General features: G+C 34.8%; 1 protein-coding gene across 5 annotated transcripts in view; it reads right to left on the bottom strand.

Moving 5' to 3' along the window:
- ARHGEF12 (Rho guanine nucleotide exchange factor 12) overlaps window positions 1-21,746 on the bottom strand; it is an 87,074-nt gene that overhangs the window by 54,779 nt on the left and 10,549 nt on the right. For 4 of the 5 annotated variants that reach the window (XM_023517285.1, XM_023517284.1, XM_012809597.2 and 1 more), the window contains 8 exons: window positions 15,983-16,081; window positions 15,351-15,400; window positions 12,143-12,200; window positions 7,940-8,118; window positions 6,629-6,706; window positions 6,317-6,436; window positions 4,585-4,725; window positions 199-273 (listed from right to left, as the gene is read on the bottom strand). In XM_023517285.1, coding sequence (XP_023373053.1) covers window positions 199-273; window positions 4,585-4,725; window positions 6,317-6,436; window positions 6,629-6,706; window positions 7,940-8,118; window positions 12,143-12,200; window positions 15,351-15,389 — 690 coding nt within the window. In that variant the 5' untranslated portion in view covers window positions 15,390-15,400; window positions 15,983-16,081. The remainder of the gene's footprint in view (window positions 1-198; window positions 274-4,584; window positions 4,726-6,316; window positions 6,437-6,628; window positions 6,707-7,939; window positions 8,119-12,142; window positions 12,201-15,350; window positions 15,401-15,982; window positions 16,082-21,746) is intronic. The other variant, XM_023517286.1, reaches the window with a different exon arrangement.

The following is a 21,746-nucleotide window of genomic DNA, read 5'->3' on the forward strand; positions in this document are numbered from 1 at the left end:
AACAATATAATACTAAGCAACCTAACAACACTAACTAACCATGGAATATCTCTCCATTTATTCAAATCTTCATTAAGTTCCTTTAAAAAACCTAGTTCTCAAAAACAGTAGAATACACAAACATCAAATCTGTTTCCCATACCTGAAGTCTAAGGAACACTACAGACAGCACTAGCATTGAACAGACTTCATACTCACAGTGTCCTGAATTGTTTCACTTTTCTCTGGGTTTTCCTCTAGATAAATCTTCTCTTTCAGGCCACTCTTGGGGCTCTAACAAGAAAAAAAAAGATCTTCAGTTCACTTCAACAGGCACACAAAAAAAGATAATGAAAATTAGTGTGAAAAAATAATGTTCTGAATTTCATATTATATTTAAAACTACTAAATATCTTTCAGATACCTGGCTTTGCCACTGACTTTTTTCCCTCTGTTTTTAGTAAGTCATTTATTCTCTCAGCTTTTCAGTTTTATGTTAATAAACTATACAGAACCAACAAAACAGTTTTACCCTATTTCCAGGACTGAGGGGTTATTTTTTTACAAAGTAACTCTAAGTGGACCCATAACATATCTCAAACTCATAAGATCAAAATCAAATTCTATCTTTATCTATCTTCCCTAACCCCACCTTCCCAAACTACCCCTTTAAGTAAAAAGTCACTTTGTTCTATTTATACAAATTAAGTTTCTATTTTTCTGTCACTACCTCATGTGAAAGGTGCTACATGGGTTCTGCAGTTGGTTGAGTTCAAAGATATGATCATAAATACAGAAAACCAAGTGTATAAAATACACACTATATGACATGCAGAAAATTCACTTTTGGGTGTTGAGGAACACCCCAAAGCAATGGAAGCCAATCTTCAGAGCAAATGAAATGAGGAACAAGAGACTTGTGTATAAATGCCAACAGGAAAGACACAAGTTATCTATATACATATACCAACACACAGGATAGAGAAAACAGGAGTGTCAAATATATGCCCCACCTGAGAGAAATGCATGACTCTTGGTTTTGGATAATACATATAAAAGGTAAGATTAGAATAATCCAGTCACAAAAAGCAAAGAAGCTATCAAAGATACTGGAGAGTCATGTCAAAAAGAACAGAGGACAACATGTGGGGGCCCCAATGGACTAGAAAAGGGTAATTCACATTAGAAGTTATGAGTTGAAAATATTAAACATATACTTCCCCTCCCTCTCACTGGCCCACTTATCACCTCTAGAGTTTATTAGGGTATGAATTCTCCTGAAAAGAATCAAGAAAAAGATTTTTAATTTTTTTTTAATTTTAATTTTTTAAGAAATAGGGTCTTGGTTCAGCGCCTGTGGCTCAAGTGGCTAAGGCGCCAGCCACATACACCTGAGCTGGTGAGTTCGAATCCAGCCTGGGCCGGCCAAACAACAATGACGGCTACAACCAAAAAATAGCTGGGCGTTGTGGCGAGCACCTGTGGTCCCAGCTACTTGGGAGGCTGAGGCAGAAGACTCGCTTGAGCCCAGGAGATGGAGGTTGCTGTGAGCTGTGATGCTCTGTCTCAAAAAAAAAAAAAAAAGAAATAGGGTCTTATTCTGTCACCCAAGCTGGAGTGATATAGGGCAATCATAGCTCACTGCAGCCTGGAATTTCCGGATATAAGTAATCTGCCCATCTTAGCCTCCCAGGTAGCTGGAACTACAGGTATATGCTACCACACCAAGCTCATTTTTAAGTTATTTTGTAGAGACAGGGGCCTTGCTATGTTGCACAGGCTGGTCTTGAATTCCTAGGCTTAAGTGATATACCTGCCTTGGCCTCCCAAAATGTTGGGACAACAGGCATGAGATACCATACCAGCCCCAAAAGATTTTCTTTCTTTTTTTTTTTTGGAGACAAGGTGTCAATATGTCACCCTCAGTAGAGTGCTGTACTGTCACAGCTCACAGCAACCTCAAACTCTTGGGCTTGAGCAATTCTCTTATCTCAGCCTCCCAAGTAGCTGGGACTCCAGGCCTGCCAAAACACCTATTTTCTTGTTTCAGTTGTCACTGTTGTTTAGCTGGTCCGGTCTAAGCTCGAACCCGCCAGCCTCGGTGCACGTGGCCAGCGCCATAACCACTGTGCTATAGGCACCAACCCACCCCAAAAGATTCTTTAGAAGAAAAACAATCCTGCATTTCCTGTATAAGCTATAATTTAGGGTAACCTAATAGTTAGTAATGTAACATTCTTCTTTATAAAATAATTCCACCTAATAAATACAGAAAAAATGACAAACTTGTTTCATACTTTTGAAACCTTAATAATGCATTTTGATCATCAATGGCATGTGAAAACATTACATAAAGGCTTGGCAGGGAACTTTATAATGAAGGAATCATGTTGACATCACCTGAACACCTTAAAATAAACTTAGGACCACAATAAGTCAATCAAAACTTCACATCCTAATGTGATGATATAATGGGATGTACATAGTTTACCACCCATAAATTGTTTCTGCCAAACAACTCTCAAACCTTAATCTTGTCAGGACCCTAGATATAACTATCAGTTTTCAGGAAATAAAGATAGAGGAACATGTTAGACAAGCTCATGAAAATACAATTAGAAAACGGGCTGTTTTAACTCGACATATGACCTAATTTCTTTGGCAAAAAAGTAAAAGAAATGGCAAAAGAAAAATGGGAGAACAATTATAAAATACAGAGATGTAAAATATCAAAGGCCATATGAAGACCTTGACTGTTGGTTCAAATAAACAAACTCTGAAAAGATCATTATAGTGTAATTAAATTATATATTAGGAAAATGTTCATTTCTAAAGTTTGATAAGGATTTTATAGCTATATTTTTAACACATCTTATCTCTTAAGAGACACATGTTAATGAAACAGTATCTTAAATTTACTTTAAACTAATCCCGTGTTTGGGGGTATAAAGAATAGGGAAGATAGACAAAACAAGTTTGAGCCCAGGTGATAACTGCCAAGGCTAGGTTACCAGGAACACAAGTTTCAAAGTATTCTTAACAAACCAAAATCAGAAAAGCAGGCACTCTAAATCTGAGATGATTTGTTATCAAATTGATTTTCTTGTGCAAACTATGTATGCAGACATTTTTAAAAGCCTTTTCCAAGAAATGCAAAGTAGGGATTTTTTAAATACTGATATCACAAATACTACCAGAAGACTATTTTATAAAAATGAGAAGAAAGTGAAAAAAATCAAAAGCACTGACTCAATAGATATATCTTTAGCCTCAGATACTTGTGGGAGTTAAACCAGTTTGCTACAGCCTACTCTGGACTTAATCATTTTTCACCCGAATTTCCTTAATATTCATTTATTTGGCCTCAGTTTCCTCATCAGCTAAATGATGATAGTGCTTCATTAAGATTATGAGAATTAAAAAGAATATCTGTAAATTACTAGGTACAACTTTATAAGTCTATTTTGAGAATCGACTAAGGAATGTGAAACTCTTATCGTAATGTATGGTATGTAAACCCAATAAATGTTAGCCATTATAGTATTTTCTCTTGAGCCAAAATTGAAATTTTCCATTAAAACCTTAGCTAATCCAATTGCAAGACTCTTATCATCTTTCATTAAAAAAACAAACATACAAACTCAAATTTTCCTTATGTGAGGAATTGAGTCATTAGACTGTGGCTGTCAATTTTGTTTTTAACCACAACTTTGGATAAAAGAGAAACTTCACACTGTTAACAGCACACACGCGTACACGTGTGTATGACAAAAAGTCACAAAAAGTAAGGCCTCTTCTACATGCAAAGCACTCTTTATTTTCTATTCTTAAAAAAGAAAGAAAGAAAAAACTAGCCACAATCTACTGACTTCATGATCCACAGTTATAAAAACAGTGGTCCAGACCACTTCCCTCAGTACTTTTAAAGAGAGTGATCTGTATTTATATTTTGTATATTGCAGTCATTGCATGCTACTTACAAACTATTGCTGAGTAACACTGAACTCAGCTTGTGCATATTCGCCTGACTACAGTGCTATACCATATTCATCTTAAAAAATAGATTATCATCATCTTCCTAACAAATACTGATGTTCATCTGGCAGTTTCTGGGTTAACAAAGAAAATGCTGTTACTAAACTTGGGCTATTAACTGAAGTCTATCTAATAGAACTAAGGCTTTTCCTCTTTGTAGTGACAAAGTGCCCCATGATTCAAGACTGAGTCACTCTGACCACAAATGGAAAATTAACACGCTTTTAAAGATATCAAAAGTTGGTTTCTCCATTCAGTAAGAAAGTGCTGGCATTATTAACTTCTCTACCCACAAACAAGATGCCTGCTGGGAAATTCCATCCTCGTAAAAGAAATAGTTGGCAATGGAAGTTCAAAGGAAAGGGCTCTAGAATTAAAAGTTCATATACAATATATAACAATTAATATACCAATTTGTTAAAGAAGTGTTGAAGAATTTTTTGAAGATGAAGATGGTAAAAAGTAAATAATAAGACCACATCTCTAATTCATGTAACGTAAAATCAAATCTAGAAAGGGACTATAAGGAAGACTACAATAAAATAAAGAGTTACAACCCTTAATGCTTACATCAGCATTGTCACTGCCGGGCCGAGAAGCATCTCCACTGCTACTGTCAGTCCTGCTCAGTCCATCTCCAGTATCTGCTTCTGCCTCACTCACTGTTAGGGTATCACCTACAGGCCTAGAGGGTATAACTACAGCTCCATCCTAAAACAGAATATAGCAATACACACATACACACACAAACACATAAAAACTTTCATTAGTGATTGCATAAAGAAAAAGAGTGGCTTGACAATCTACATGAACACTGCCAAAACTTGGATACTCTGATACAATCAAGAATGTACAAAGTTCTATGAGTAAAATCCATAAATAACTACTCTGATTCAACTTTATATTCTCTGACTTGTAGATGGGGAAGGTGATATTTTAGTAAAGAGAGTAAAGGTTCAAGCTTTCAAATATAGCAAAAAGATAACAACTGTTTGTTAATTTATATTATTGATATTATCTGCCCATTAGTTAAGATTATTACATTGTAATTTAACTGGTCGACTGCCTTCCAATGCATCAGAGTTTCAACAAATTGCCAATTCTTAGACACAATGTTATTATTATAACAATGTTATAACAACGTTATAAATTATTATATGTTTTTTCATCAGGACACACTTTTATTATTCAAACAGGGTAAGAATGTTGTCTTTACTTGGTGGTAACATGGAACTGTCAACATTACTGAGGCATAATGTTAAATATGTGACATAGCCAGAGGCACTGAAAGTAATGAAAATATAATGCATAATGAAAAATACACTAAACCAGGATGTTACGAGACCTTACATATTGCATGGCCTTGTATAAATCATTTAACCAGTTCAGGCCCTGATTTTTAAACTTAAAAATGAGCAGATTAGGTTAGATGAGTTCTCAAAGATGTGTTCAATTCTATGAATACGTGGCTTTTACTTCAGGCCTAACTCAGGAACAGTGACAAATCAACAGCTTTTACCTACTTTAAATGTATAGGCAGTCTGTCCATTTTGCTTTAAGATAAAGCATAAGGAGCTTTCCATATCCCAAATCTGAATATTACAGAATAAGAGTCTGGCTGATACACATGTACAAATGCTGAGCTATTCTGAGACCATTATCTCCATAACTTATACCTGTGTGGCAAATTCTATGAAATCTATTTTAAAATTATGAAAATATAGTCATTAAGAGTATGAATGTGTTTTTAAATTGTCTAAGTTTGAATTCCAGCTCTATCATTTGAGCTACATAATCTCAGATTAAGTTGATTAATCTGTCTATATTTCCACTAAATGTATACGAAAAATGGAGGAAAACAACAGTACCTAACCTCAGAGGGTTACCATGCAGATTAAATAATAAAATGCTTGTCCATGTATTTAGCATAATGCCTGTGATTTTAAAACCTTATATCCCTATTAGAAACATATCAACTGCCATTCTACTTTAAGATAGCAGATTGAACCACAAAAATGTAAATGTAAATATATGTTCCTAAACACATTTTAGTAGTTTGTCACATCAAAGCAAAAGTGCTCAATTCTTTTCTGCACTATTATCAAGAAACATTATCATGAACAAGCAACCAATCAGACGCCCACATGTATTTCATTAATCATTACTTCTGTAGCATCCTACAAAGGACATACTGTGGTCCTACGCTAGAAAAATTAACTTTAAAAAAGGAACTGCAACATTCTCTGACACATTCCCAGAAGAATATTCTCTAGTTGGGTAGCACTTTTAATTGTGATGCTACCTGAGCAGAGCCTGTGGCTTTGGATAACTGCTCTTGCAGCTGAGGAATGTGTTTCTTGGCCTCTTGGATCTCTTTTAGCAATCTTTGGGCAGGTGTTCGGTTGTAATCTTCCTGTAATAACTGAAAAGTTATAAAAATACTTTGAGAATTACTTATGTCAAGAAAATATAGAAAAAGTCCATTCTTAATCAATAAAATAACTAATAGTATTAATTACAATACTGCTGGGATGTGATTACAAACACCAACTCAAGTATAACCACTCATGTTTCTATTGGCCTGTCAATAGCCCCATTTTTATTAATTTAGTACCTGCAGCCGTTCCTGTTCTTTTTGTAACATTTTTCTCAGAATTTCTACTTTCTGGTTATGAACCACATTGTTTTCCTCCTAGAAAAAGATAAAAACAAACCACAACCAATATAGGGAAAACGAAGCTAAAATAAATAGAGAAAAAAATATATACAATGTTCTGCATCAGCTCCAAGTATCAATACCTACTGGGATTTTCTTTATTCCTGGGTTAACAGGACAGGCTTTCAGACATGCCAAAGGTAAAAAGTTATAGGAGAACTTCTGGCCTCCTATTTCACTTTTACTCAGTGGGGATCAAAAGAACATTAAATAGTGACGTTAGTTGAACAAATAAAGTTGTCATAGTATAAAAATAATAGCTTAACCCTTTCCCTCATTTGGATCTTTACTATCAATCCCCACGCATTCCTCCAATTCCCAGAACTTCCTAGCTGGAATATGAAGACAGGTCCCTAACTCATCTCCTTCTTCTACAACCATGGAGCATTTTACCACACTAGTCTTCCTATCGTCCTCTCACAGTGTTACTCTTGCTCAAAACAAAACAAATAAAAGTAATGGCTTCTTTACTACTTATCCAGTTACAGGTAAATCAAACTGGTAGTTGTGAATTTTCAAAATATGTAGTCAATCTACTTTTTTAAAGTACATCTCCTACCTCATACACCCTTGGGCACCAGCCAAACAAAAATCCCGGCTACTTCCGGAGAATATGTACTTGAAGCTTTCTTGGCTCTTTATCTCTGTTTATTCTACTTTCTCTACCTGGGCTGCCTTCCTTTCTATCACCACCACCTATATGTTACCTATTCAAATAAAGCCTTTCTTATCACAACCTGATACGCTTTCTTCCTCCTTTGAAGCCTCATGGAACTTACCTAGTTTCAGTCCTTGTATTATATTTACTTCTATAATCTTGACTAAATTTCAATCAGCAAAGGTTTGTTAAGCACTTACTTCATGCTAAGCAATATTTCAGATATTGGTGACACAAAAGTAAAAAAAAGAACCCCTCAAAAACCCTTGTCTTCCAAATTTATACATTCTAAGATGACTAGGAACCTTGAACACAGAATTATATTTTTGTAGATGGTACGCTGTTTTGGATATGGTAGGTATTTGATATTTGTTAAACTAAATCAGCTATGACAACACTGTGCAATTATTCCCAATTATTAAATAATTTTTCTATTAGGAAGTCATTTTCTAGAATCTTAAAATTAAAATGTGTATCAGCCACATACTTCAAAGCAAAAACACCCCTATACACACAACTGAGCATTTACTAGGAAATTTTCTTACTCTTACCCCCATAAGCACAGGACTAGTGATTCTCTCCATATTCCCAGATGCTCCAGGTGAATGAGGGGATGTCATGATGGGAGACATATGTCCAATGACTGATGGCTCTACTTCAGAATCAGCAAGTGGAATCTGGGGCGACCCAGGTGGGCGTCCCTGAACAGTGAGAGCTACATAGGAACCAGCTTGGAGTGGGGAGACAGGAGAAAGAAAGGGGAAAGGAAAATAGCACTGTTAGGAAACACTTTATAGCATTTCATTACTTCATCTTGACAGCTCTACAAGATTTAGTTACATGAGAGTTCCATCAGTTACTAATCATGTCCCCACAGAAAAACAATCCAATTTGTCATTTCTCTTTTATGACTGCTCTAAATCTAAAATATTTAAAAGAACAATGCCATTTTGAGATAGCAAACTACTACTCATAGGACCAGATATTACTTAAAAAACTTATAACACTGAGAAGACATTATCTTTTTTTAATCTTTTATTATTTTAGAATATATTTTCTTAATTTAGAGAAGACCACCTACCAATAATTATATTCAATTTATTTCTTAAACATAAATTTTTTAAAATCTTCATATTTTAAGATAATACTAATTAGGCAGAGTTTAATCAATATTCTACTGCAATTTTAAATTAACTTTAGAAAATGAGTATGACCAAAAAATATTCTGCAAAAAAGGAAAAAACAATAAATATTTTCATTCAAAAAATTAAAAAAATTACAGAAGTAGACAGAAATTCACTAGACATATTACTGGGAGCAGGATCTAGACAGCAAAATTCATCCTAATCAGAAAAACTTAACAATACTCACTACTTATCTAGCATTAAAAGGAAATGCTTCAAATAGGTGACTTTTGTAGATAACTGACTAAGTTACAAAATCTTATTCTTAGACATTTCAATAGAACTTCTAAATGTATTTCATACTCTCTCCCAACTTACTTGTCCCATGGAATTCATTATTGATTATTTATAGAGTTTTGGGATACTAAAAATTATTTTTGTTAAACTTAGTTACAGGTGCTATAATTTGGAGGAATTTTAAGTATAAACACTTTCTAAGCCTTTTCAATCTATCTTATCACTCTGTATCAGAAAATCACTTATTAAATAAGTTTTCCTCGTTCGAGTATGTCTACCTAAATACCTTCCTAGCTCTTCCCTTGTTAAGTATTTCTAAATGTGAGAGCTCTATTATAAGTACAGCAAATAGGTTTTAGACGTGATAAATTTTTACCTGTTTTGAATACTCAAGAGTGTTTTAAGGTTTTAGCTACGCCCTTGCTATTGGATAAATAATCTCTTGCTATAATCCTAGGATTTAATTTTTTAATAAAATTTATATCAGAATGATCAAAAAATATAACTACATAGCTAAAGAAATAATCTTACTTTTCATTTTTATAATTTTTTTTCCTCCTGGAGACAGAGTCTCACTCTGTTGCCGAAGCTAAAAATACCATGGCATCAACCGAGCTCACAGCAACCTCAAACTTCTGAGTTCAAGCAATCCTCTCTGTCTCGACCTTTCAAGAGCGCTAGGATTGGTGGCACCCATAGCTCAGTCAGCAAGGGTGCTGGCCACATACACCTAGGGTGGCGGGTTCGAACCCAGCCTAGGTCTGCTAAGCAACAATGACAACTGTAACCGAAAAATAGCCAGGCACTGTGGCAGGTATCTGTAGTCCCAGCTACTTGGGAGGCTGAGGCAAGAGAATCGCTTAAGCCCAAGAGCTGGAGGTTGCTGTGATCTGTGACACTATGGTAACTCTACCCAAGGCCACAGCTTGAGACTCTGTCTCAAAAAAAAAAAGAGTGCTAGGATTATAGGCATGAGCCACTATGCCTGGCCTTACTTTTCATTTTCATTATTTAAAAAACCTTTTTTAGCGAGAAGGTCTTGCTCTCGACACCTAGGATGGAACACAGTGGCATGATAATAGTCACAGCAGCCATAAACTCCTGAGTTCCATTTATCTTCCCATCTTTGCTTCCTTTCTTTCAGTTGCTGAAATTATAGGCACATGCCACTGAGCCCTGCACAATCTTTCTATACTCTACAGCAGACATCAGGAATATACTTATTAGCACATGAAAATTTAAACACCATCTCATTAAATAAGTAATCATATTTATTCCAGTATAGGGATTTAATTTTCATCACTGCATTTCTGTTAAAATACACTAAGTTAAGAACTATGTAGTCAAAGTGACCAGTAAAGGTAAAAAAAATTCAAAGTTGCTTAACTTAAGCAGTAAGAAGACCAAGAAAAAAATTTGAGTTTACTGAATTTATTCTGAAGATGTCCACCAACTCAATGAAACAAACAGAATAAAACAGTGATTCCGTGTGGCCACAAACAACTATCTCTCATTTGTAGTTTACTTCACTGTGAAATAATCTGATGCAAAAGATCATAAAGTCTTTTTTATTGCATTTTATTTTAAGCTGCCTCATTTTTTTTCCCCTTTAAAACATACAGTAACAAATGCATAATACCCAAATTAGGCCAGAACAAAGAAAAAGGAATTTATGTTTTAGGTGGTAAGACTTTCATGTGACTTCTTTTCTTTATTTCTGCCATAACTGTCATGCTATTTTCCATTCAATAAATGAAGCATTAGAAAATAGAAAATCTCTTTTTGGAAAGCAGGTGCACTTAAAGTGTTAACAATAAAGTAAAACTGAAGCCCAGGGACAGAGAGGTGTGGTGTCTGGACTTCACCCAACTTTGAGATTCAGAAGACCCCGCCCCCCATCATCACTTGCAAGTAAAGCTCCCAGGGCCACTGAACCCTCCCTTCTCTCTCTACAGATAGGAAAACTAAGCCCTGTGAGCAGCAGAGGCCTGGCCTGCCCACTGACTCTGAGATGGCAGAAGGTTAGGTGCAGACTACTACTGATTTAAGCCTCAGTTTCTCCCCAGAGAACTAAACCCAAGTGGGCCACTCACACAAACCTGATGATCATAAATTCTCTTTTTTTAATTTCAGATTAATATGAGAGTACTAATGATTAGGTTATAATGTTGCACTTTTTAGGTAAAGTCCCTGAGATCATAAATTCTTAACACTGAAGATTTATTAAGATAAGACTACTATCCTGAATTATATAATTATTTACTTACTTAAGGAAAAGGGATTATGCTAAATCAGCGGTTCTCACCTGTGGGTCACAACCCCTTTATAACAATGAAAATACATTGCCGCATTATGAGAAACACTGTACTAGATGATTTCTAAAGTTCTATTGTGGGGAGGGGTGTGGTGGCTCATGCCTGTAATCCTAACACTGGGAGGCCCAGGAGGGTGGACCACTTGAGCTCAGGAGTTCAAGACCAGCCTGTGCAAGAGCAAGACTCCATCTCTACTAAAAACGGAAAAACTAGCCAGGCATCGTGGCAAGTGCCTATAGTCCCAGCTACTTGGGAGGCTAAGGCAAAAGGATGGCTTGAGGCTGAGGCAAGAGAATGACTTGAGCCCAGGAGTTTGAAGTTACTATAAGCTTTGACACCAGGCTGACAGAGTGACAATGTCTCAGAAAAAAATTTTAAAAAAATAATAAAGTTCTATTGTTGTTCATCAAACTATTGTGTCTGATTTCTTAACCTGCTTCCTCTCTGGTGACTCATGTATTTTTTTCACATACCATGTATTCAATGTTACAAGAATGACAAGGATATTATAATCTGACATATAAATGGGGTTGACAAAAGATAGTTCTTAGCAAATTTAATTTTCACCTCTGACTTTTCTTCATTGTGGGGTCAGCAAACTAGCCAAGGGGCTAAATCAGGCCCACAGACCAACCATTTCAGTAAATAAAGTTTTCCAGAAACAGCCACACCCATTTATTTAGATATCCTCTTAGGCTGCCTTTCTGTCACAATGACAAGATCAGGTAGGAAACCACAGGACCCACAAAGCCTAAAATATAATTGGCCTATTACAGAAAATGTTTGCTGAACCTTCCTTTAAGGCAGTGGTTCTCAACCTTCCTAATGCCGTGACCCTTTAATACAGTTCTTCATGTCGTAGTGATCCCCAACCATAAAATTATTTTCGTTAGCAAAATATGGTTGGGGGTCACCACAAGATGAGGAACTGTATTAAAGGGTCACGGCATTAGGACAGTTGAGAACCACTGCTTTAAGGGTTTCTCAACAATTAAAATTAAGAAGAAGATCCACCTACATTTGATTAGCTTCACCACCTCCAAATGGTTTGAATGAGTCACCAGAGTCCCGTTCACCTATGAGAAAATAAAAATAGTATGTCAGATACATTCTATTGAGACAATAGATAAATTAACTTCAGGAATTATCATACATAATATAACCAATTATAATATGATCATTATATGATATAATTATATGATATTATCATATGATAATATGAGATGATTCACCAAGACAAATAACAAAACATATCATGTATTATGGGTCAGATTTACAAATCCTTCACAGTGAAAGCCTCTTTGCTTTTAATTACTGGTTCATTGGTTTGTGAAAATTATAATGAACAAAAAATGATGAAAAGATAGTATTTCCACAGTAATACTCAATTTGTCGTTAAGTTTTTCAAACACGACCTAATCTTTACAAAGAAAATTATTTTTCAGACAGAATGAATACAGGAAATGTTATCCAAATTCTCCACTAAACCAAACAAATTAAAGTAAAAAATGAAACATGAACTCAATATGAACTGTATTTTTTTGATGCAAGTCATACTTACATTTCAAATACATCATATAAAACAGAAAAATATACATCATGTCCCTGAGATAATCACTGTTAACTATGACCTTTAATCTTGGTGACACTTTTTTAGACAGACAGACATCTAAACAAACATTACAAGTGCCTTTTTCTCTGCAAAAACAAACATTGCATTGTGGATATCTTTCAATATAGGTACCCAGAGACCTAATCCACTCTCATCCAAAGCTGCAGATGAAATATAAATTATTTCTTTAGCTCCTGGTTTATGCACATTGAAGATTGTTCACAAGTTTTCAATGTGATAGAGCCAAAACCAATTTCCCCATACTCATATTATTTCATATTTCCTATACTTATTTCCTTAAATAAGTTGCTAAAAGTAAAACTGCCAAAACTGGTCAAATATTCTTACTGAAAGACTTGATACTAATTCACAAATTGACATCCAAACAGATTTTACCTTATACTCACAACAAACTTATGACAGTAGCTATTTTACTGAACCCAAACTACACCAAAGGTGTAGTTATCTTGTACTACATTGTATCTAATGTAAAAATGTTATCTTTACATTTTTTGACAACCATATATATTTTCACCTATCATTTTAATGTCTACTTCTTTGTTAATGGTAAGGTAGGGCATATCCTCATTAATATGTTACTTATTTCAAATACTTTGGGGAAGTGCCTGATAAAATTCTTTGCCCATTTTCCTATTAAATTATTTTTTCTTAGTATAAGTCTCTTAACAATTAAGGGTATCATACTCTGTAATAAGTTTCAAACATTTCTTCCAAATTATTATTTGAAAAATACTTTCATGGCATCTTTTCCTATATAGTAATTTGATTTTAAGTAATCAAATTTGTCAACTGTTTCAGAAACAGTTACTAACATATTCTTTCTATACTGATCATAATCCAAGACCTGTTTCTAGACTCCCTACCTGCTGCCATCCACTAGGAAGTCTATATCTACACTGGAGTTACATACTTCAAACCACAGCATCTTGTCTAATACATACTTATAAACATAACCCAATTTTCTTTAGCTATTCTTATACCTTTGCAATGTTCATGGAAGAATAATATGATTGACATCTGTCACTCCAATTCCATTCACACAGAAGTTGAGCATCCTTTATCTGAAATGCTTATGACCAGAAGTGTGTGGGATTTTAGACTTTTTTGAATTTTGGAATGTTTGCATATACTGGGGATGAGACCCAAGTTTCAATATGAAATTCATTTATGTTTCACATGCACTTTATATAAATAGACTGAAAGTAATTTCATGTAAAATTTTTCATAATTTTGTACATAAAAGAAAGTTTTTTATTTTCTAAAAATCGAGGTCCTTGGATGTGGAGAAAAGAGAACACTTCTACACTGCTGGTGGAAATGCAAATGAAAGACATCTGGAGAACACCGAGAGAACTAAAAATAAACCTGCCACTTGATCCTGCAATTCCTTTATTAGGTATATATCCAGAAGACCAAAAATCGAATTACATATTCTGATATTTGCATCAGAATGTTTACTGCAGCCCAATTCATAATTGCTAGGTCATGGAAGAAGCCTAAATGTCCATCGACCCACGAATGGATCAATAAATTGTGGTATATATACACCATGGAATACTATGCAGCCCTAAAGAAAGATGGAGACTTTACCTCTTTCATGTTTATATGGATGGAATTAGAAAAAGTTCTTCTCAGTAAAGTATCTTAAGAATGGAAAAAAAAGTATCCAATGTACAGAGCCCTATTTTGAAACTAATTCATAGCTTTTATAGGAATGTCATAACCTAATTATAGCCTTAGAATATAGGAAGGGGGTAGGAGAGGAGATGTGAAGGGGGTGGATGGGGGGAAGGAGGGTGATTGGTGGGGTCACCTATATGATTTATCTTACAAGGGTACAAGTGACTCTTTCTAAAAGCAGAGTATGAATGTCTTAACTCATTTACTAAGAGAATGACATGAAGGTTATGTTAACCAGTTTGATGAGAGTATTTCAAAATGTATATGAAAACAGCACACTGTACCCCATGATTGCATTATTGTACATAGTTATGCTATAAGAAATAAAAAAAAAAATCGAGGTCCTACAATGTTGCCCAGGCGGGAGTGGCAGTGGCTATTCATACTCATGATTATAGAGCACAATAGCCTCAAACTTCAGCGTCAAGCAGTCTTCCCACCTGAACCTCTTCCGTAGTTGGGACTATAGTCATGTATTACCAATCCAGCAAAACAAAGTTTTGCCTATGACCCATCATAAGAGATCAGGTGTGGAATTTTCCATTTGTAGTATCATGTCAGCACGCAAAAAGTTTCAGAATTTGAAGCATTTTTAATCTCAGATTAGGGATACTCAACCTGTAACTTGATGACAATTTCTTGCTAATAGATTAATTTGAAGAGAAATAATCTTTACAAGAGGGACTTACTCTCCTACTCAAGAACATAAATGACTACTCCATTTTTTTCCAACCTCTTATTATGCCCTTCAGTAAAGGGTAATATTAATTTAAAAAAAAATGAAATTTTTACAGTCAATAGATCTATCATATGTGATATGCTGCTTTTTGTAAAAATCAAAGTGATAAACTCAGAATATGATACAAGTTGTTTTTTAATCATACCATAAATTCCCTGGTAATCTTTTCCTTACCTTGATGATTCGATCACCTGTCTGTACTCCAGCCCGCATGGCTGCTCCATCTATGAGAAATTAATTACTTAAATTGTTATTCATTGGCATTTATTGATAATCATTTTAAAAGAAAGGCAGTATAATAAAATGGTTAAAAACATGTGCTATAAAATTAGACAGACTAAGGTTCAAATTCTGCCCCTGCCACTCAATAGTTGTGTGACCTCAGACTGATCTCATGTTTTTTTTTTTTTATTCTAAGCCTCAACATTACCTATAAAATAGGGATTTAAAAAGCCTACCTCAAATTATAGTACCCAATATAAAGGATGTATCCATTATATGGTTACAGCTGTAAAGAGTACTAATGTCACTTAGGGGAAAGAATTAATGATATTTTAGAACCTATACCATCTCTGTAACCTGTCATATGATTTTGAAAACTATTTTTAAAACTGTTTCTTCCTATGAAGCAGAAAGAAAATTAAAGGGAATAAATTCATCCTTACAACTATAACACTACAGGCAAATCTAGCACAGGAGTCTGTATGACTGACAATCTATTCAGGGCCAAAAGGCACTAGAGTAAGCTTTTCCACTCTTACTCTATTTGCTCCTGAGGGACAAAATTGTTTTCAAAAAAGCCTTGCCTTCTTTGACAGACTGTACGAAGACTGGATTGTCTCCACTGACCGTCAGCCCAAATCCATTGTCATCTTTCTGGATTATTACACAACGCTGAACAAGACCTGCACAAAAACCACAGGGTAAAGAGAGAAGGGAAAAGAAAACAAAAGGACAATAGTTACATACTAATAATGAACAATATACATAGTCCACTGGGAGAAACACATGGAGCACAGGAAACCCATATGCAAAATAAACAAAACAAAAGAACAACACAGAGTTGCATATATTGGTTTCTCTCTGGGAAAGCAGAATTGCTCCGATATTAAAAACAGTTATGGCAAACTAGAAAAAACAAAAGTATTAGAGATGTAACAGTTAAAAGGAAAGCCCATTCATATCTATACTATTTATTTGTATTATAAAATCCTCCCCAGTTGGTGCCTTAATTGGTGCTTTTCACAAGAAAATCAAAGGTTTTAGGACATAAAGGTAGGAACATTCCAGGGAAAATTCTAGAGAAAACAAATCTTCTTTTCAGGGAAACAGACTGTAAAAAGAAAGAAGGTGCTTGCAAAGTCTCTGCAACTATTACTCTGGAAGGAAAAGAGAAATGAAAGCATTCTGAGGCAAGAAAAACCCTGGCTCACAGAAAAAATAAACAGGAGGAAGAAGTAGAAAAGATGAAGAAAGAACCCATAGAGCTCGATCAATTCTTTTATCTTTTTCATATACTTACCTGATTTCCACAAGAGAATATGCAAATAAAAACTGCCCAGGTAAGGTAAGAGAAAGAAGACCCAAACCAAAGAGAGAGAAATGTCCCAAAGTATAACAGAACCCCAATTAATACCCAGAGTTGTTTCATCATAGAAAAGATCTAAAAGGCCAGGTATGGTATCTCATGCCTACAGTCCCAGCACTGTGGGAGGCCAAGGCAGGTGGATTGCCTGCTTACTAGTTCAAGACCAGCTTGAGCAAGAGCAAGACCCTGTCTCTAAAAATAGTCGAGTGCTGTGGCGGGTGCCAAGTAGTCTCAGCTACTTGGGAAGCTGAGGCAAGAGGACTTCTTGAGCCCAAGATTATGAGGTTGCTGTGAGCTATGACACCACCCCACTCTACTGAGAGTGACAAAGTGAGACTCTGTCTCAAGGGGAAAAAAAAAAAAACAGATCTAAAGATCCTGAAACTCTGTGTTTGCTAGAGACTTATCACATACTTTCAGCTTTGCAGAATCTAATCATTTCTCTAAAGTCAATATGTAAAACATATAATAATGGCTAGGAAATAAAAAATTTAAAAAAAATAAAGATTTTTTGTTTGTTTGTTTGAGACAGGGTCTCACTTTGTTGCCCTCAGTAGAGTTCTATGGCCTCAGAGCTCACAACAACCTCAAAATCTTGGGCTCAAGTGATCCCCTTGCTTCAGCCTCCAGTGTAGCTGGGACTACGGCACCCACCACAACACCCAACTATTTTTAGAGATGGGGTCTCGCTCTGGCTCAGGCTGATCTCCAATTCATAAGCTCAGGTGATCCTCAGCCTCTAAATAAAGACTTTTATATAAAGACTTAAATTAAGACTCTAAATAAAGACTTTTATATAAGGAGCCACAATCTTTCAAATCAGTCTAATTATACCAAAGGATATGTTAAAGATTGTATATTAATGAAAAAATATATATATAATCCTGCTGATACTACATCATGAAAATGTTAGACTACTGCAGATAAAAAACTGGAATAACGGGATCACCATATAGAAAACATGAACCTTGAACCATATCCTACACAGAAATTACCAAAAACAGATCATGAGCCTACACATAAAACATAAAACTTTTCAGAAGAAAATCTTCAAAACCTTAGGGTAGGCACAGATCTCTTAGGCTTAGGGTATAAGGTATATCTACCATAAAAAAAAAAACAAAACTGGTAAACTGGACACAAATTTAAAACATTTGTTCTTCTAAAGATACAGTAAAAAATGAAAAGGCAAGCCACAAACTAAGAGAAAATATTGATGATAGAAATATCTGATAAAGGATTTGTATATCCAAATTATATTTTTTAAAACAACTCTACAGTTTAGTAACAGAAGACATAATTTAAAGGGGCGGGGGCAAAAGATTTAATTAAACACATCACAAGAAAGATACACTTGATGGGCAATAAACATGCAAAGATACTTAACATCTGCAGTCATCAGAAAAACGCAAATTAAAACCATAATGAGATGCCCCGATACAGCAACTAGAATGGCTAAAATAAAAAGTGCAATCATACCAAGTGTTGGCAAAGAGATAGAGCAAAAGGAACTCTCACAACATTGCTGGTGGGCACATGCAAACACTTTGGAAAACACTTTGGAAATTTCCTACAAAGGTAAGCAAACATTTACACATGACCCACAAATTTCACTACCCCCAAAATAAAACTGTTAGGCAAACATTAATAGCAGTTTTGTTCATAAAAGTAGAAAAGTAGAAACAACTCAAATGTCCCACAACAGATGAAAGGATGAACATATTGTAATACAACCTTACAGTGAAATACTACATAGGAAGAAAAGGAAAAGAAAGAAAGACTACTCAAACATACAACAAATACAGATGAATGATAAAAACATCATGCTAAGCAAAAGAAACCAGGTGCAAATGATAGTATATACTACATAGTTCCAACAGAGAAGAGGGAAAATTGAATATATTAGCAAAAAGCAGAATAGCAATTGCCTAAGGGTGGAATATGGAAAGGGAGTGTGAATGACTGCAAAGAGAAAAGAAAAAGTTTCTGAGATAATGGAAATACCTACAGAGGGTGCCCCAAAAATGTACATACATTTTCAGAAAGGAAAAAACTTTATTATAAGTGCAATGCTTAAGTCACACTATAATTGCAATACTTAAGTCACACTTGAGTTCTGCAATTACAAGAAATACAAAATATCAAGATGACAAACTTTATTGGTACATATCAAGTATTATAATTTCAACAGTTTTTTCCTTTCTGAAAATGTATATGCATTTTTTGGGCACCATCTGTATTTCTTAACTGGGGTAATGGTTACATAAATGTATATTCACTGGTCAACATTGAATTGTACACTTAAAATTAGTGCATCTTATTTTATGTAAATTTTGCCACAAAAAAGTTGATTTTCAACATTAGAAAATGTGTTACACCACAATTCTAGTGATTACTAAATACTAAACAGTATTTGAATTCATCAATTGGCCATTCCCACAAAGCAGTGAATTATATTGGGGGCAAAAAAAAATAATCCATCAGAATTCAAGCTTTTCAACTGTTCAAAATTGCTTCCTTCAAGCAATTAGGAAAACTACTATATAGGATGGGCATAAACACATAAAATCAAGTTTAAAAAAAGCATTCTATATAATTTTCTAGCACATAATCAAATAAATGAATACATCAAAGAACCTCAGAATAAAAGCAGTATTTTATAGAAATATTATAAGTCCATGTTCACTTTTGGAAACATAATTATGACTTCCTTTACAATTATTTGAGACTTCAAAATAAAGTAGATATTGTGACTTTAAAATAAAAATCAAGGCAATTATAACACTGAACATAAACTTTTTCATACTATTATCCATGTTTTCCAGTTCTTCCACCCCCACCTCACAAAAGCAAAAAATTAATGAATTAAAGTTTCCTAATATTGGTGGTTACTATGCTAAGCTACTGTGTTTCTTTCTTAAATTCTTTATTAAATCATAACTGTGTACATTAATGCATTTATGGAGTACAATGTGCTCATTTGATATTCAGCTACTGTGTTTCTTAAGCAGACTTTTTTTCCAAGTGTCTATAAAAGGTGAATTAAAGAGTTTACTCAAGACCAGTCTGAGGAAGAACAAGACCCTGTCTCTAGTAAAAACAGAAAACTAGCTGCACGTTGTTATGGATGCCTGTAGTCCCAGCTACTTGGGAGGCTGAAACAAGAGGATTGCTCAAGGCCAAGAGTTTGAGATTGCTCTGAGCTACTAAGCCGTAACACTCTACTCAAGGTAACAGAGTTAGACTCTGTCCTCCATACCCAAAAGAGTGCTTTGTTTATACATTTCACTTGAATAAGGGTTCATAGATGTTAATTATTTTATTATGCTTGAGGAGAGGTTGACCTTGTATTTTCTTATCTATCCATGACACCCATTAAAACTCAATTAGAAAGCCAGGTGTGGTAGCTCGCACTTATAACCCTAGCACTCCTCTTGGTGGCCAAGAGGGGAGGATAGCTTGAGGCCAGGATACCATCTCTACTAAAAACAGAAAAACTTAGCTGGGGCATGGAGGTTAAGGCAAGAGGATTGACTGCTTAAGCCAGGAGTTTGAGGTCACTGTGAGCTATGATCACACCACTGAACTCTAGCAGGAGCAACAGAGAAAGCCTCCATCTCAAAAAATATACAGTATAACAAATAAATAAGAATGCAAATCTCCATGCCCCACAAAAAAAAATCAATTACAAGTACTTTTATGTTAATAAACTCCTATCATTAATGCAAATGATGTTTTAATGAATCAACCCTCATGAATGTGTTAAACATTTATGTGTAAGTTTTAACAGACAAGGATATTAGTTTTGGATGGAGAAGGAACAGAGAAGGGAAATTTAAAGAGCATAGTTTCTTATTACAGACAGCTTCAGCAAGTGAGAGACAAGAAATCCTTAAGAAATAAATCACCCCCTCTTAAAAGCTTTTCCTAAATATTCAGACTGTGTGCTCCCTTTATAGAATCCCTCAACACCACTGTTTATTCCTATTTTAACATTATTGGTCATGTTAACTGGTTTTTGTTTTCATCTCCTTATTAAATTGTAGGTTCCAAGGGCACAGGGGCTGTATCTTATTTACAATATCAGAACTCTGTATATATTCTGACACAGAAGGACATTTTTAGAAATTGCTAATGAATTAATGAAATTCAGGAAAGTAGAAGAGCCTAAAGATGGATGGAAGCTCAGAAAGGGAAATGATCAAAGAGGAAAAAATACCATAACGTACAGTCAATTTTATAAATATGCCTAGGGTCCTGACAGACTGGATTAGGACAATATATTAGCATTACTGCCAAATACTGCAAACTTGTTTTCTCCAGTTTATAATAGTTTTCAGCCTGATAAGCTTCCCTTTTAATTCTACATCAAAAATAGATTAGGGACAAAGGATAAAGAGAAAAAAAGACATGCACTATTCATTTTTCTCTTCCCTCCTATTCCACTATATCATCCACACTTACTATTCTAAGATTGCTTACCAATCTGAGACTCTCGTATAGTTTAACATGTAAGAATTACCAGACCAATATAAAAACAAAACAAACCTTACACATGGAGCCAATTTGGAATCTATGAAATTAAAACTAAAAATGCTATATTGTCCTATCAACCTGTGCTGTCTGTATATATTCAAATTTGTGGGAATAATTAACTGAAAAGTAAGCCATCTTACCATTGAAAAGCCAGAAATCCAGTCTCTCAAATGCTCAAATCTATTATGCTCCCTCTTATTCAAAATCAAATAAACTGTTTGTCCTTTTTCTTGAGAGAAATGTTCTACTTGTGGACCATAGCTGTTAAAACCTACTACAGAGGGATAAATTCTACCCTTTATAATCTGAAAGCACCAATACTGCCTAAATTATCATATCTTTGGAACATCTTTTTTGACCCTCTCCAAAACCCTACTTCTTTTGTTCTAGCAAATTTGCACTGAACATCTGTCTATACTATTTAACTCTGCAGTCTGTAGGTGCTG

Source organism: Otolemur garnettii, unplaced genomic scaffold (assembly GCF_000181295.1).
Source record: "Otolemur garnettii isolate 467f Iridium unplaced genomic scaffold, OtoGar3 scaffold00108, whole genome shotgun sequence".
In the NCBI taxonomy this organism is placed as follows: domain Eukaryota; kingdom Metazoa; phylum Chordata; class Mammalia; order Primates; family Galagidae; genus Otolemur; species Otolemur garnettii.